This window comes from Apodemus sylvaticus, chromosome 10 (assembly GCF_947179515.1).
Source record: "Apodemus sylvaticus chromosome 10, mApoSyl1.1, whole genome shotgun sequence".
NCBI lineage: Eukaryota > Metazoa > Chordata > Mammalia > Rodentia > Muridae > Apodemus > Apodemus sylvaticus.
Window position 1 is genome coordinate 19,752,155 of NC_067481.1, and position 17,458 is coordinate 19,769,612.

General features: G+C 50.8%; 1 protein-coding gene across 1 annotated transcript in view; it reads left to right on the forward strand.

Moving 5' to 3' along the window:
- Map3k14 (mitogen-activated protein kinase kinase kinase 14) overlaps nucleotides 1–17,458 on the forward strand; it is a 50,943-nt gene that overhangs the window by 31,959 nt on the left and 1,526 nt on the right. Inside the window, exons 7-15 of the mRNA XM_052194954.1 lie at nucleotides 7,237–7,366; nucleotides 7,573–7,704; nucleotides 8,226–8,330; nucleotides 11,591–11,754; nucleotides 12,121–12,271; nucleotides 13,609–13,941; nucleotides 14,120–14,226; nucleotides 14,833–14,977; nucleotides 17,224–17,324. Of these exons, the coding sequence (XP_052050914.1) occupies nucleotides 7,237–7,366; nucleotides 7,573–7,704; nucleotides 8,226–8,330; nucleotides 11,591–11,754; nucleotides 12,121–12,271; nucleotides 13,609–13,941; nucleotides 14,120–14,226; nucleotides 14,833–14,977; nucleotides 17,224–17,324 (1,368 nt within the window). The remainder of the gene's footprint in view (nucleotides 1–7,236; nucleotides 7,367–7,572; nucleotides 7,705–8,225; nucleotides 8,331–11,590; nucleotides 11,755–12,120; nucleotides 12,272–13,608; nucleotides 13,942–14,119; nucleotides 14,227–14,832; nucleotides 14,978–17,223; nucleotides 17,325–17,458) is intronic.

Genomic DNA, 17,458 nt, shown 5'->3' on the forward strand with positions numbered 1-17,458 from the left:
GCTCGGCTCTGGATACAGCTGAGGACGGCAGGGCCTGTAGGGGCAAGTCCAGACCTGGGAGATGTTTGACTTCACAGGAAGCTCGTGTTGAACAAAAAACCCTCACGCCACAGAGCTCGGCGTGGCTGAGTGATTAGAACAGTGGCCACCAGCTGTCAGGTGTCTCCCAAGAGGAAGCTAACTGGAAGTTAAACCTGCCTCCCATTGGCCTGGTGCATTGTGGTCTAAGACAGCCAGGACAACAAAGGTGGCCCGGGCAGACATTAAGAACTTTAGCTGGTGGCTAAATCAGGTTCAAATCCAAATCTGTCACAGGCCATAGCTTTGAAGAGAGGAAGGAAAAGGAGACTCCTTGTCCTAAGATCTTGATGTGCCACAGGGGGGTCAGGTCACCTTCTCTGTGGCTTGCCCACAGCCACCCAGGTAGCCCTAGTGCCTGAGGCTTCCTCCAGCCTCACAGTCCCAGTCCAGATGGGAATGGGCAGCTGCAGATCCACAAGTCTCCGTAGTGTCAGCTCTGCTCCTCAGCATCTCTCAAACCCTGCTCTGGAAGTCCCCTCTCCTCTACTGGAAGCCAGCGTGTCCCTCACCAAAAGGACTAAGGACCACAATTTATGTGGATCATTTTGGGGGATTTTCTTTGAGTTGGGTTGTGACTTTGTTTTGTTTGGGTTTTTTGTTGTTTTGGGGGGGGCTGCCCACAGGTTGAAATAACTGGCTTATGTCCTGATCCCCAAGAAAAGAGACCAAGCAATGAGATTACCCAGGTGCAGCGTGCCCTGGGAGGCCGCCATGCAGAGCGGACCCTGCCTGTACCGTCATGGCTGCCCTGGGCTTTGGGAATGACTCCAGCTAGGATGTGGATAAGCCTGATTTATTGCCTGGGTTCATTCTTGGGCCAGGCTGTCCAAGCTGAGCCTCAAGCTAGAAGGATGAGAGGGAACTCTGTAAGCTTTACCTCAGATTTCAGACAGGCTACTTGAAGGGAGCAAGTGCCACCCACCGCCCTCAGCCCTCGGTAGCACAGTCACACACTGAGTTCTTGCCAGCTTGGGTCATCTTCCACCCTGATGCCAGGACCGAGTGCCTAACCTCCTTAGCCGCAGATCCCCTCCCCGGCCCACCAGAGAAGGCTCAGCTGTCCCTTCCGAGAGCAGAGGCGGTGGGAGGCGCGTGAGAGTGTGAAGTGTCCTACAGACGGATGCCCAGGGATGGGAGCTTAGTCACCACTTGTCAGCTGTTCCTCGGCTGAGATCCGAGTCCCAAGCAACAGGGTAAACAACCAGAATACATTCCTCTTGTCCTGTGTCCAAGGCGGTTGGAAAGGCTCCAGGCCTAAGGCCTGGCCTTCCCAGGGCTCTGACTGTCCACTCGGAGGGCTCCTGCCTTCTTCTGCCAGCTAGTGGGGTAGCATCAGCCCATTCCTTCTCTCAGTGGAAAGGTTAGGGCTTGAAGTTCGTCCTGTACAGTTTTTAGCTCTAAGATCTCATGAGAGCTAGTTTTAGACATTTGCCAAGTGAGTATGAGGCCCTGGGTTCTAATTCTGATACTATGTACACAAAAAGTTCCTTGCATTCCCTGGTAAAGGAATAGCGAGGCAGGATAGGAGACAGTCTGGGCATCAGGGGCCAGGCTGCCTGTGCCCGTTTGGTACTCCTGGGAAGGATCCTGGACATGAGTGGTTACAGAACACAGGCAGACCCTTGGCCTTCCTTCCGGAGCATCTGTGAGCTCAGGTCGCAGGCTTACTGGCCACAGACCCAGGCCTTACTGTGAGGTTCTGTTTTGTTTTTATGATTTTAGTCTTCTATGTATTTTTAATTAATTCTTATGACATATTTTTGTGGGGGGGGGGGCACACATGTCATGATGCAGATGTGGAGGCCAGAGAATAACTTGGGGTTGGCAGGAAGCAAGCACCGCCCCTACCCACTGGGCCATCTCACCTTCTCAGCCCCTTGTCCAATTGCAAACAAATACTGGCTCCCCATAAATGAAGCCAACTGCCACCCAACAAAGGTTTCCCTTGTCCTCAAAAATACCATCTGTCTTCTCTCTTTTCAGACTCTTTATGTTTAAATTTGGCTGTATCTTTTATGAACATGAGATTGTCCTAGAGACTATTCTACACTGCGATACACACACACACACACACACACACACTGCACACATACACACCATGAAATACGTCCTAGACAGGATTTCTCTTGGTTCACCTAGAATGCTCAGACCTTTAGAGCAACCAATATATAAGTTCTCCTTGTTGGAAAATGGACTTATAGGATCTTTAAATTCTTGGAACTTGATCCTGAAGTGTATGTGAGTCACGCATGTGGTCATGGACACGGTCTGATGGCAAAGAAGCCATACAACTAAGGAGATTCTCAAGGGAGAATAATCGCTCTCCGCCCTCAACGCGGGGGAAGAACTGTTTGTTTGAAGCCATCTGGCCCAAGCATAGAATTCTGGGAGCCTCCTTTTGGCTCTGTCACTGATCGGGAATAGAGTGGCACTGATCAAGTCAAACCCAGCTGTCCTGGAATAACTGCTTTGTGCCAGACACTGTACAGGGACCAGGGACAAAGATGTGGAATCCAAAGGAGCTAGTGTTCTGAATGTGTGTGTAGTGTTCTGACTGAGTTTACCTTAGCACATCTGTGGAGGCCAAAAGGCAGGTTCCGGGAGTCAGTTCTCTCCCTTCACTTTGAGGCAGAAGGCACTCTGTGGGGAGTGTGTGTGTATGGTATGTGATGTATGTATGTGATGTGTGTGTGCTATGTGTGCATGTGTATTGTAGGTGTGTGTGATGTGTGGTGTGTGTAGCTATGTGTGTGTGGTATATGTGTAGTATGTGTGTGTGGTATGTGATGTATATATGTAATGTAGATGTATGTGTGTGTGGTATATGTGGGTGTGTGTAGGGTATGTGAGATATGTATGTGTGGTGTGTGTGTGGTATGTGTTTGTATGGGTGTGTGTGGTGGTGTGAGTGTATGTGTGAGATGTGTGTGGTGGGTGGGTGTGGTGTGGGTGTGGTATGTGAGGTGTGTGTGGTGTCTCAGAACTGAGCCAGGGCCTCACACTTGCTAGATAAGTGTGTTCCAGGGAGCTCTGTTCCAAGCCTGTCTCTAGTTTCCAGCCAGTCCTCCCTTCTCACTGTGAGCATGCTGGCATTACAGATGTGCTGGCATTACAGATGTGCTGGCATTACAGATGTGCTGGCATTACAGATGTGCAGGGCCACACTGGCTTTTTTCTGTGGGTTTCAGAGATCAGATTCAGATCACAGGCTGGCTCTGCTGACCTTCACCTGATGAGCCATCTCCTTGGCCAAGGGCTGGAATTTTAAACACCGCAGGCTTTTACGTGGTGTGCTGGAGAAGCAGTACCAGCCACGATCCCTTGTGTGAGAGCAGGCATAAAGGGGGCATCGTCTGGAGGAGGAAACAGGGGACCCAACTTCTTAGGCCTGTGTCCCATTCTGTGTTCTCCCTCCCGTCATGGATACTCCTGCAATCTTCAGGAACGTGTGAAGTTACTTGTTCCCCATTTATTGACAGAAAATAGATTAGTACGCTAAAGAAAACAAGGAGTTTCGAGGAGGGAAAAGTTGCCTGCCCCCCAAGCTCGAGCGCCCAGGCACTGCCGCGGAGGGAAGTGGCTCTGCACCCAGCAGTGCTCCCGTGCTGCCTGCATGGCTCCCTGGGAATGCGGCTTCTGACGATACACAGATGTGGCCAGGAGTGCGGCAGCTGGCAGCTCCGGGGTCAGGCCTCCCTAACCAAGGTCTCGGCTGTGGTACTGTTTCCACTGACTGGAGATGAGCTCTTTGCGCCAGCCTCCGCTTCCCCATCACACAGAGCTACCCCTTCAGAAACCCATCATCTAGTGCTAAACAGCCACTGTGTCGCCCTGTTTGTCCTGGAACTCACTCTGTAGACCAGGCTGGCCTCGAACTCAGAAATACGCCCGCCTCTGCCTCCCAAGGGCTGGGATTAAAGGTGTGCACCACCACCACCCAGCTATGGTGGTGGATCTTAAATGTTAATTCCCGCTCATGGCCCCATCACAGCCTTGCATTGTCTCTGGGCATGAGAGAGAACACTGAGGTTCCGAGAGGTGGGTCAGGTGCTGTCTGGCCATGGGGGAGGGGAGCCTTCTCCATCTGACTGCTTAGGCTTGTCCTTTGACCTTGCTTCTCAGGCTCATCCAGACTGTGAGATCATCTTGCTTTTTGAGATTTCCCATCCCACACCAGCTTTGGTCTGTGGGGGTTGAACAACTCTTTCACAAGGGTCACCAAGATATATACACTGCGGTTCATAATTGTAGGAAAATTAGCTATGAAGTAGCAACTAAATAATTTTATGGTGGGAGGGATCGCCACATGAGGAAGTGTATTAAAGGGTCTCGCGGCAGGAATGTTGGGAAGCATTGCTCTAGAGACTCAGGTAAGGGGCCTCACTGGCCTGATTCACCAACACCCTTAGCATCTCAGGTCTTTATAGAATGTAGGCCTCTTCTTCAAGCCTTTGTCCTTGGAGGCACATGCTCTCTGACACGTGCCACTGACTGATGTTTATTTGATATGTTTACATTTATTAAATGGTTAGGTATTATCCTAAAATTTACCCATTGAAAAACAAAGTCAAATAAGTTGAAAGAAAGAAAAATATGTTTGGGGCTTTTGTTTTTGTCTTTTTATTTATTTGTTGTTTGTTTGTTGAGCCAGAGTAGCCCAAGCTAGCCTAAATCTTAACTCTGTAGTCAAGACTGGCCTCTAACTTGTGAACGGACACACCCACACCCAACTTTCATCCAAGTTCATGTTGGGACAGTGGACCTTCTGGAGCCTTCCATAGTTTCCTGAACATCTGTCAGATCGACAATCCCACCTTCACTTCCTCTCTGTACTTGATGTCCCAATAAATGCTCACACACTTGCTTCATGACGGCAGAACAACAAAAGGGGTGTGGCCAGTGTAGCACCAGAGCTATCTCAAACAAGTATGGCCCCAGAGCTGTGAACATCCCAGCATCCTGTGACACCCGTCTAGGTTCCCTGGGGGGTCCTCAGATGCTTCACCTCACATTTCAGGAGTGGTTAGGGGAGAGGCAGCGTTGTAAGTGGAAATGAATGAGTTTCAGTCAAGTTCATCAGCCTTTTAGAGGAAGCACCGATCAAAAGTCAAAGTTCGGGCGAGCTAACTAACCAAACCTGATGTTCTTTAAGTAACCAAAAGAGAGACATTGTTCACTGATAGGCGAAAGTCCAAAACCCCCCACATCAACAGAGCTCCTGTTTGCCCAGTCAGCAAGTCTGGAAACAAAAGCTGAGCCAAACTAGTCTGTTACCGCTGTCGCCCCCTGGCGGTGATGCTCCAGAGAACCCACAGCAGCAGAAAGTTCAAGATAGGACTCCTTTGGTAAGCTGTTCTCTTTGAGTTGGCAGGAGGAAGTAGGAAGCCAGCTCTGCCCAAGTGTCTGAGTCACCAGGCGTGGAGAAAGGCCCCATCCCTCGGGACCCTCACACCACCCCGAGCAGGAAATTGTGTCCCCACCATTCTCTTAGAAACATGGTTGATGGCAGTAAGAGGCCTTTCTGTGAATGGCCTGACCAGAAGCTAAGCACAAGATGATTGTATTCACGGCCTGATGTTTCCTGCTATGCCAAGCTACTGGACCCCACAAAAGGAGTGGGTGGCCCCAGACTTCCAGATTAGGAGAGTCATTGACCAACCCATTCGCAGGACCCTCTGTACCCGGATGCTAGGGAAATAGCTTCAGAGTAAACAATAATATCAATACATGTCTGTCTACATGGACAGTTTAGTCCTTTGGGAAAGAAGTAACAGGCGCTGGGGAGATAGTTCAGTGGATGAAGGGCATCTCGAGGACTGGAGTTCAGAACCCCAGAACCCACACAAAAGCCAGACGGCCATGGTGGCCACTTGCAACCCCAGAATGTGAAGACAGAGACCTGAGTTCCCCAGGCAAGCTACACTATCCAGAATTAAGGAGCTCTGGTTTCAACAGAGACCTTGTCTCAATAAAGTGGAGAACCTCAGAGGGAGATACCTGATGTCGGCCATCAACAAACACACGTAACACACTGAAAAGTGAACGCATGTAATTATGATAAAGTTGCTACGAGGGGGACTGGAGAGATGGCTCAGCAGTTAAGAACTACTGGAGGCTCTTCCAGAGGACCTGAGTTCGGTTCCCAGGACCCGCATGGCGGCTCACAACCTCCTGGAACTCTAGTTTCCGGGGCTCTGGAATCTTCTTCTGCCCTCCTCAAGCATGTACAACATATACATGCACTCTAACACACACACACACACACACACACAATTTAATTTTTAAGAAGAAAGCTGTTGCAGGGTGCTGAGGGTCCGGGGCAGCGGATCTCAGCCTTCCCAGCTCTGCGGCCCTGACTGTGTGTCTGCTTGTTTGTTCACTGTTTGTTTTTTGAGACAGGGTTTCTTTGTGTAGCCCTGACTGCCCTGGAACTCACTGTGTAGACCAGGTTGACTCTGAACTCAGAGATCCACCTGCCTCTGCCTCCCAAGTACTGCGATTAAAGGCGTGCCCACCTCCAATCCTATGTCCCTCACGTGGTGACCCCCAGCAATAAAATTATTTTCATTGTTACTTCCTAGCTGTAAATGTACTGCTGTGAATCATAATATCTGTGTTTCCAGTGGTCCTAGGTGACCCCGTGAAAGGGTCACTCAACCTCCAAAGGGCTCGAGACCCGCAGGCTGAGGCCCACTGATCCAGAGTCAGAACCAGGATGGCAGCCCACCCTTATTATCCCAGCACTTCCAGTGCTGAGGCAGACTGGAAGTTCAAAGCCAGCCTAGGATACTTAATGAGACCCTGGAGGGGGTGGAGGGTAGGCAGGGTTAATAAGGTGTCATGGCCTAGAGATTTTCCCCCCAGGAGAGCTGGAGGAAAGAATGTGTTTGGCAGATTGAGGGTGGGGAGCATTCCTGGAGCCTGGGAAAAAATGTTTTTGTGTGACTGTTTTTTGTGCAGTCAGCACTGTGGCACTGGTACCTGACACCAGGGAGGATTATACATGGGTTACGTTTAGTTCCCAAGGGCCTGGAAGGCCCACCCACCTTGTTGCACTGGGCCTGAGGATCACCATTATTAGCTTCCGTGCATAAAATATCAAGGGTCTCCAGCCTGCGCACCTCGCCCTGACTCAAGGGCCGCTGGGTCTTTCAGGTACGGCTCGAGGTGTTCCGGGCAGAGGAACTGGTGGCCTGTGCCGGACTGAACTCGCCCAGAATCGTCCCTCTCTATGGGGCCGTGAGAGAAGGCCCATGGGTGAACATCTTCATGGAGCTGCTGGAAGGTAGGAGAAAGGTCCTGTCTTCATCTCTCTCAAGGTTCAAAGCCAAGAGGGAACCCCACGTAACCCTCGCCTCTACTCGGTCTAAGTCGTCCCTCGTACCCCCACCCCACCCCCACTCCCTTACCTCAGCTGCCCTTCGCTCTTGCCCTCAGCATGCGTGGCGGCCTCAGAAAGCCTCACATAAAGACTGGCTGTCCTTTACCTAGGTGGCTCGCTAGGCCAGCTCATAAAGCAGAAGGGCTGTCTACCAGAAGACCGAGCCCTTTACTACCTGGGCCAGGCCCTGGAGGGGCTGGAGTACCTCCATCTACGCAGGATTCTGCATGGCGACGTCAAAGGTAAGGCCCTGGTCACCATGGTCCCGATCCCAACAGACTCCTCAGCCTTCCTGCCTGACTTCCTCCCAGTTGTGGGCCTGCCTGGTTGTCTTCAAGGTAGACGCCTGAGTCAGCTGACAGGGCTGTGCCTAGTGGGTGGAGACTGGTTTCTCTAGGCCTCAGTCTAGCACTGTTAGTCTCCTGGGTTGGTGCTCACAGGAAATTGAGGACTAAACTCCTGCTGACTGACGACCTCTGGGAGATTAGTGGTGTCTGCAGTAGGAGACGCTGCTCCAGATGCTGCCTGATGTCTGCCTTTACCCTCAGCTTACAGTCACCAACATACACACACACACACAGACACACACACTTTCCCTGACTAACAAGACTAATGAGAAGCAGTAATTACCATGTAGGACCAGCCAGAAGGTTGTCTCTCTAGAAGCCAGGTCAAGCCAAGCCAGGGTGGGCTGGGGCCTGGAGCCTGAAGTGACTGACCTGTTCCCCGTCTTCCTTTTTATTTTGTCCGGGGCTGCCTGCAGCTGACAACGTGCTCCTGTCCAGTGACGGAAGCCGAGCCGCCCTCTGCGACTTTGGCCATGCCTTGTGCCTGCAACCTGACGGCCTAGGAAAATCCTTGCTCACAGGTAAAGCCTCGTTCTTTACCTCCCGATCACAATACTGGCGGCCAACACTCAGCATTAGCCTCATACCACAGCGCTTCCCATGCGGGACAAATGCCGTGACCACTCTCCATCCCCAAGTAGAGCTTCTCTTCACAACCACCACCACGGGGTGTTACAGGGCTCCTGCTGTGCAGAAACACAGCACCAGGTGCGAGATGCTTCTTAGCCATTACTGTGGACCAGTGCTGTGCCCTTACACAGCAAAGGTGAAAGGCCAAAGGTCCTGCAGTAGGTCCAGCCTTTGTAGTCCTGGCTGACCTAGAACTCCATAAGTAGACCAGGCTGGCCTCAAATAGATCCGGCCTGCCTCTGCCTCCTGAGTGCTAGGACTTAAATGTATGTTATACCCAGCTAAAATTCATAATTTTTACTTCCTTTTTTTGTAGGGACTTTGTTAATTTAAAAAAAAGAATATTTTATTATGTTTACAGTGTTCTGCCTGCATGTATGCCTGCAGGCCAGAAGAGGGCAGCAGATGCCATTACAGATGGTCCTGAGCAGTGCACCGTGTGGGGCGCTGGGAACTGAACAGCACCTCTGCAGGAGCTGCCGGTGCTCTTAACCTCTGAGCCATCTCTCCAGAGCATTTGTTTTTCATTCTTTTTTTTCTTTTCTTTTTTTTCTTTTTTTTATGAGACATGGTCTCACTGTGTGGTAATCCTCCTGCTTCAGCCTACTGAATGTTAGGATTACAGGCCTGTGCTCTGATTCTTTCTTCATCTTGTGTGTTAAATGACTATGATGTGTGTGTGTGTGTCTATGTGTCTGTGTGTCTGTGTGTGTATATATGTGTGTATGTGTGTGTGTGTATGTGTGTATGTGTGTGCATGTGTGTGTATGTGTGTGTGCATGTGTGTGCGTGTGTATGTGTATATGTGTGTATGTGTATGTGTGTGTGTGCTTGTGTGTGTATGTGTGTGTGCATGTGTGTGTATATGTATGTGTATATATATGTATATGTGTGTATGTGTTTATGTGTGTATGTGTGTGTGCATGTGTGTATGTGTGTGTGCATGTGTGTGCGTGTGTATGTGTATATGTATGTATATATGTGTGTATGTGTATATGTGTGTATGTGTGTATGTGTGTGCATGTGTGTGTATGTGTGCATGTGTGTGTATGTGTGTGCATGTGTGTATATGTATGCGTGTATGTGTATATGTATATGTGTGTATGTGTTTATGTGTGTATGTGTGTATGTGTGTGTGTATGTGTGTGTATGTGTGTGTGCATGTGTGTACATGTGTATGTGTATATGTATGTGTATATGTGTGTATGTGTATATGTGTGTGTGTGTGCATGTGTGTATGTGTGTGTGCATGTGTGTGCGTGTGTATGTGTATATGTGTGTATGTGTGTGTGTGTGTGTGTTTTTATCTTGCTCTTACTTATGCCTCCAATCTTTTGCCGTCCTTTTTCCACTCCTCTTTGGTCCCCTGCCTACCCTGAGTCTCCCCTCTGTTCTCTTAGCCCCTGTGCCATCTCTCCAGCCCCTCCCTTCTTTCATGTGTCTTATTCTGTGTAGTTAAATGTAATCCCTGCATATGAGAGAAAATGTCATATTTTGTCTGTTTCCCCCATTACACTCCATGCTCCCCTTCCCTCCCTTTGGGCTTTTCCCCCTCTTCCTTTAGCTGTTCCCCCTCCAGCCACCATTTCTCTGTCTTTAAACAGGGTTTCACTGTGTAGCTTTGGAACTCTCTATGTAGACCAGGTTGGCCTCAAACTCAGAGAGATCCTCTTGCCTCTCCCTCCCACATGTGCTGGGATTAAGGGCGTGTGCCACACCCAACTCACTGTACCTTCTTTTTCATGTCATATTTATTTGTATTTAAATCTAGGTTTGAAGGCTGGGGACGTAGCATAGACCATAGAGTGCTTACCAAGCACGCATGAAGCCTGGGCTCCCCAGAATTCTGTAACCTGGGCATGAAGTCACATGCCTGTAGTCCCTGAGCACTCTAAACCCAGGTGGAGACAGAAGTCAAAAATTCTGAGTCAGCAGGGCGGTGGCGGCCCACGCCTTTATTCCCAGCACCTGAGAGGCAGAGGCAGGTGGATCTCATGAGCTCGAGGCCAGCCTGGTGTAGAGTGAGTTCCAGGATAGCCATGGCTACACGGAGAAACCTTGTCTCAAAAAAAAAATTAATAATAATCATAAAACATTGTCAGGCAAGCCTGTAATCCTAAAATGAGGGCCCAGCCCGGGGGGGGGGGGGGGTGGGGAGCGAGGTGGGCCTGGGCCACGGCCAAGCAGGCCTTGGGAAGCTGAGACAGGAGAATTGCAAATTTAAGGCCAGCTTTGACAGCTTAGTGAGACCCTGTCTCAAAATAGAGTAGAAAGGGGTATTCACTGTAGCTCAGTGCTAAAGGACCTGCCTAGCATGCGTCAGGCCCAGAATTGATCCCTAAATTTGGAAAGAAAAAAAAAAGTTGCCATCCACTTAATTGTATATGTTGGCTCTTGTTACCTGTGTAATAGTCACATGGTTTTTGTGGTGCCCTTCCCTGGACTTCATTATGGAGGGGGTTGGAGTTCTGTTTACTTGGCATGTTTCTTTTGATCTGTTTTTTTATTTGTTTTTTTACTTATTTTGTGTGTTATTACTGTGACATCTCCTAAACCATTATTTATATGAAAAAAAAAATGCGAGGTAGACATAATGGTTTACACCTGCCTGAATCCTGGAACTTGGGAGGCTGAAGTAGGATCGCTGTGAGTTCAAGACCAGCCTGGGCTATACCGTGAGACTGTTTCAAAAAAAATAAAAATAAAAATAAAAAACAGCCAGGCATGGTGGTGCATGCCTTTAATCTCTGCATGTGGGAGGCAGAAGCAGACAGATATCTGTGAGTTCAAGGCCAGCCTGGTCTACATAGCAAGTTCTAGGACAACCAGGACTACAAAGAGACACCCTGCTCAAAAAAAAAAAAAAAAAAAAAAAGGAAAACCAGTCCAGTGAGGTGGCTCAGCAGGTAAAAGACACTTGCAAGTCTGGTGGCCTAAGTTCAATTCCCCCCCCGTGTAGATAGAATGAGAGGACCAGCCCCGCGGAGTTATCCTGACCTCCACAGGCATGCCATGACACATATGTATGCCCCTGCATTCATCCACACAATAATTAGTTGTAATTTAAAGTGTTTCACCTGGGGTAGCCCAGGAATTAAGTAGAGCAGTCACTGAATTCATGATGACCCTACCTCTGGCCCTGTGCTGTCAGGGGACTACATTCCTGGCACGGAGACCCACATGGCCCCGGAAGTGGTGATGGGAAAGCCGTGTGATGCCAAGGTGGACGTCTGGAGCGGCTGCTGTATGATGCTACACATGCTCAATGGCTGCCACCCCTGGACGCAGTACTTCCGAGGCCCGCTCTGTCTCAAGGTCAGTGCTGGCCCCGACAGCTGTGGGGCAGGTCAGCAGCGATGGGCCCAGGCCTCAGGCTAGTGACGGTTGTTCTTCCGTGACGGACGTGAGCAGTGGCAGGCCTCTTCCGCCTGTGGCCTGCACCCACCGGCCTCCTTTACACTAGGCCTGGAGAACATGGTATCTGTTGCCAAATAGGCACTGTCCTGTCCTATTTGGATCCAGGTTTCCGTTTCCTAGGAGCCTCTCCACTGGCCGTGACAGTCCCCTTATAGCAGACCCCCAAGCTAGCAGAGGGAAGGGGGGATTGGTGGAGAGGGAACATGATCTGTGAGGCGGGAAGGAGGAGGAAACAGGCCTTGAATGTCGCCTTTTGGCCTCTAGATTGCCAGCGAGCCTCCACCTGTCAGGGAGATCCCGCCTTCCTGCGCACCCCTCACAGCCCAGGCCATTCAAGAGGGGCTGAGGAAAGAGCCGGTCCACAGAGCATCTGCCACAGAGCTTCGGAGGAGAGTGGGCGAGGCATTACAGGAAGGTAAGAGTCCCGTGTGCCTGGGTCGACCGAGTGGTGTGCGGAGGGAAGGTCGGGCCAGGTCAAGAGTGAGAGAAACAGCATCAATCCCCCATCTTCCCTCAGTGCTAGGAAGCTTGAGGCAGTGACACTGTGCTTGGGGTAGATGCCAGGCTTGGGGCATGGAGGTGGGGTGACACGGAAAGGTGACTCGAAGCACAAATTAAAGCCACACACTCAAGTGTAAAGAGCCAGAAAGTCGGCAGCACCGAGTGCTGGTGGGACCGTGGGCACAGGGCCCCCTGGGCACCGGGAGGGCATTGCCGGGGCTGCCGCCATCCGTGCTCGAGGGTACCTGGTAGCACTTGGCCCAACCCATTCTTTCCACTCCTGGTGCACTATAGCCTTGTTGGCTACAGGGAGTGGAGCGTGGTTAAGAGCCCCTCAAGGGAAAAGCGGGTGATTGGGAATGGGGCGTCGCCCAGCACTTACAACCGCTCCCTGTGCACAAAGTGAGGACTGGGAACTGGTCTGAAAGCTGTAGGCAGTGAGCGAGCGCTCAGTGAGAGGGAGAACCCCCAGAGGAGGCCTGCACGTAAGAGCTCCACTGCAAGTTAAAAATCAATAAAGAAAGCAAGACCCATCTTACACTGGGTGTGCTCGCTCAGGCCTGGAATCCCCACTCCTAAAAGGCGGGGGCAAAGAGGCCTGGGATATAGAATGAGCCGTTGTCTAAGAACTAAATAAAACAATAAAAAGGACCAAATGCCTTTTCCCCTGCTCTTGAGAGGCAGAGCAGTCTCTGTAAGTTCAAGGCCAGCCTGGTGTGCACAGCTAGCTGTGTCATACACAATGTCTCAAGTGTGTGTTTACACACGCGCATGGGCCGAGACATGTGGATGTAGTATGTTTGTACTATAGCACTTGACACAAATGCAGGAGGACTTTAAGATCAGCAGCAGCTTGGGCTACATAGCAAAGTCCTGTCTCAAATAAAGAAGAGAGACAGTCAGGAATGGAGCATAACAGAATGTAAACTCAGCATCGGGCAGGAGACTAGCAGTCGTTAAAGGAATAAAAGGTGGGACTGGAAAGATGATCAGTTAAGCGTACATGCTACTCTTCCTGAAGACCGGAGTTCAGTTCCCAGTGGAGTACCACGCCCAGTGGTAGAGAACCACCTGTGACGGGAGCTCCAGGACACCTCATGTCCTGTCTTCAGCCTTTATGGGCACAGCACTCACATAGCCAACACATATACACCCGTAATTTAATTTTTGAATTGATAGGCCATTCTTCCTGGGCTGGGGTCTGCCTGCCTGCACATTCCTCCTCACCTTGGGTGTCTTTCTCTCTTACAGTGGGAGGTCTGCAAAGCCCCTGGAGAGGAGACTATAAAGAACCAAGACCTCCACCCCAGGACCAAAGCGCCTGCCACCAGACCCTACAGACCCCACCGAGACAGAACCCACCAGCCAAGGCCAACACAGGCGGGGCCCCTGAGCCTCAGCCTCCTCTACCACCGGAACCACCAGAACCGAACAGAGCGCCAGCCCTGAACCTGAGCAAGGAGGAGTCTGGCACATGGGAACCCCTGCCTCTGTCCTCCCTGGACCCAGCCCCTGCCAAAGGCCCCAGCTTCCCAGACCGCAGGGCAACCTTCCCTGAGCTGGAGCTGCAGCAGCTGGAGATAGGTGGGCGCTCCGCTGTGGCCATGCCCTCACTCCCTCCCCCTCCCCCGCACACACCCCCAACCCCACCCCCACCTCCCAGGCCAGGCCAACTCCAGCAGGCTATGCAGGGGATACCTTGGGAACCTCCAAACTCCTCCAACCCTTCACAGTGTCTTCCTCTCCCCGCTTCCCCCTGCAGAACTGTTTCTCAACAGCCTGTCCCAGCCGTTTTCTCTAGAGGAACAGGAACAGATTCTCTCCTGCCTCAGCATCGACAGCCTCTCCCTGTCAGAGGACAGTGAAAAGGTGAGGCACAGAGCCAAGCCGCTTGCTCAGGCAAGGGCCGTAGACAGAGCACGGGCGGCGAGGTCACCCGGAGGTGGAAACTCGAGGGTTCCTTGGAGAGTCAGTTGCGTTGGATGATATTTTGCCTGAGCAAAAACATGAAGGAGGGTTTTCCTGAAGTGGACACAGGTGAAAAACTAAGGCAGACTCATCAAGGAAAGTTTGACTAAAGCGGACATGGGTAAAGGAGGTTCTACTAAAACAAACATGAAAAAAGACCCATGATAAAAGTTGTTTGTTTTTTTTTTTTACTAATAACACACATATATTGGTCTGCCTTATATTACATAGTTGAGCTACATTTGTTGGGACTCTATAGAGATAAATACACCATCACCCTCCCTGATTGTGCCCCAGACTGAGACAGAATGCCTTCCACACACCTAGGAATCAGAACAAGCTTTAGGTCGTCTGGAGGGTGGCAGGTAGCTTCGGTCCCACATAGAAATGTACCCTGGGTCTATCATAGGACTGGCAGGTCTGACCCTAAGAGAGGTTCAGGCCCTTTTGTCCCAAGGAAAGCAAGGCCAGAGACAGTTTCCTGAGTGTGCCTGCCCTTGTGTTCAGAACCCATCGAAGGCCTCTCAGAGCTCACGGGACACCCTGAGTTCCGGCGTGCACTCTTGGAGCAGCCAAGCGGAGGCGAGGAGCTCCAGCTGCAGCATGGCGCTGGCCCGGGCGCGGCCTCCTGACATCCCCAGCTACTTCAATGGTACGAACGGTCTGCTTCTCCCCCCCTCCAGCCATTCCCGCCAGGAGCCAGGGAGGGACCGAGAAACGGTTCACGGTTCACCGGCCTCTCCTCAGCACAGAAGGGTGGGGGAGGAACGTGCCTGTCATCCAGAACCTCACAGCTCTGCCTGGAAAGTTGTGTTTAGTATCCTGACCACTCACTCACAAGGGTTCCCAGAAGGGAGAACCGTTGCCCCTCCGTTGGCTCTCTGTAGAGTCCCAGAAGGCTAGCAACGTGGGGAGGAAAGTGGCTAATCCCATCCTAAGGCCAAAGCTGAATGCTAAATGCCCGTTGATGGGGAAGACAGGAACATACCCAGAAGCGATTTAATCAAGAAACCAGCAACAAGTCTGTTGGCATCATCTGCTGGGGTCTGAAGTCAGAAGACGCCGGGCATTCAATGCCTGCTTTCGAGCTTCGCTCCACAGTCAAGTTAGGATTTTACCAGGAGGGATTTATCAGCTCATAGGCACTCCCCAAAGCAGTGTGAGTGACTATCAGGCCCCAAGGCCACGCCAAAGGCCACTGTAGCTCAGAGACACTCTTAGGTTGCCTACAGTCTAATTTAAGAATGCTGGAGAGGACAGAAGCGTGATGAGCTTGCTTCCTGTCTGGACTGAAATTGGGATGTTATGACTCAAAGCAACTGTGCTCAAAACGCAGCAGAAATGGCATGGGATAAAGTTGGGGTGGCATTATTTAAGAAAAAACATTTACTGAGTCAGGATGGGTAGCCTAACTTATCTGTTACATCTTTAGATTTTTCTCTCTTCTATATTTAAAAAAGAAATAGTCTCTGTTGGATCTTGAATTTTCTGGAATTGGCTTGTTACTTTTAAAATCTTTGATTGTACCCAACATTGTCATTGAAGGGACTCACTGTCGTTGAAGGGCTTAGAGGGCCGTGCGGTGGTGGCGCATGCCTGTAATCCCAGCATTTGGGAGGCAGAGGCAGGCGGATTTCTGAGTTCGAGGCCAGCCTGGTCTACAGAGCAAGTTCCAGGACAGCCAGGGCTACACCGAGAAACCCTGTCTCACAAACAAACAAACAAACAAACAAAGAGCTTAGAGGATATTTCGGGGTAGGGCGGCTACGTCACATCTGTGACACTCTGCCAGAGAAAAAGTAGGGATTGAAAGTCTTTTATTCCAGGCTGTGGTGGCACACACCTTTAATCCCAACACTCTGGAGGCAGAGGCAGGTGGATCTGTGTGTCAGGTCAAGCCAGCCTGGTCTACACAGTCCAGGACAGCCAGGACTACACAGAGAAACCCTTCCTTGAGAAGAAGGGGAGAAGTCTTTCATCTCTCTGAGCAGATGAGACCCTGCGCCCTTCTCTTCAGAGGCTTTTAAACGGGTTCTGGGGAACGGGAATTGCACACAATTCATTATTTTGTTTACTCATTTTACCACAAAAACATGGAGTAGTCAGGACATTAACCAAACCCCGAAATGAAGTTTGAAATGACAGAGTCACTTGTCACCCCTCATAAAATAGAGGGCTTTACAGAGAGGTTCAGTTATCACCATTTTTAGGAAAATTAATATTAATACATCATCTCTTTTTGGTTGTGACGCTGAGCGGGGCCCTTCATGCATGCTGGGCGAGTGGTCCACTACGGAGGGACGCCTCCAGCTCTGAATGTTATTCTAAAAGAGGAAGTTAGTCTGTGTCTTTGGGGTTTGCAGAATAGCCACGTTATCACATGTGCCTCATGTGACTGAACTAAACAAGAAGGAAAGGATAGCCGGGCAGTGGTGGGTGTCACACACCTTTGAGCCCAGCACTCAGGAGGCAGAAGCAGGCAGAGCTCATAGGATTAAAGAAACCCTGTCCCAAAAACAGGAAGAAGAAATCAAGGTAGATGTAGGGATTATGAAGAGTAAGAAGACAGACAGGAAGGAGGTGGTGAACCAGTGAGCAGTCCTTTGTTTTCTGTGCCTTCTTGCTGCACATCCAGAACAGAATATTACTTCCCCCTGGGGGGCCAGCCTCTTAGCAGGATGCAGGCCGAATTGCATGTGTTGCTAGCCAGGGAGAGCTGTGTCATATTCAGGCCCCCTTAGCCTGAATTTGCTCTCTGCTGCTTCACCCCAGCCAGACCTGCTCCACTCTGCAGATGACTTCACAGAGGATGCCCTTGGCCCTGCCTGCTCCTCCCAACCCCCACTCCCTGGGTAACCAGCTTCTGCCCGGCCCTCACCCTCAGCCTTGACTTTCTAGGTGTCAAGGTCCAGATACAGTCTCTCAATGGTGAACACCTGCACATCCGGGAATTCCACCGGGTCAAGGTGGGAGACATCGCAACCGGCATCAGCAGCCAGGTAAGGAGGCAGGTCACACTTGGGGACACAGTCAACAAGTAGAAATTGCACCCTGGGGAATTAGTGGCCCATGGCTTAGCTGTTTTCCAGGACTCAGGGCAGGACAGGCAGGGGGTGTGGATGCTCTCTGGACC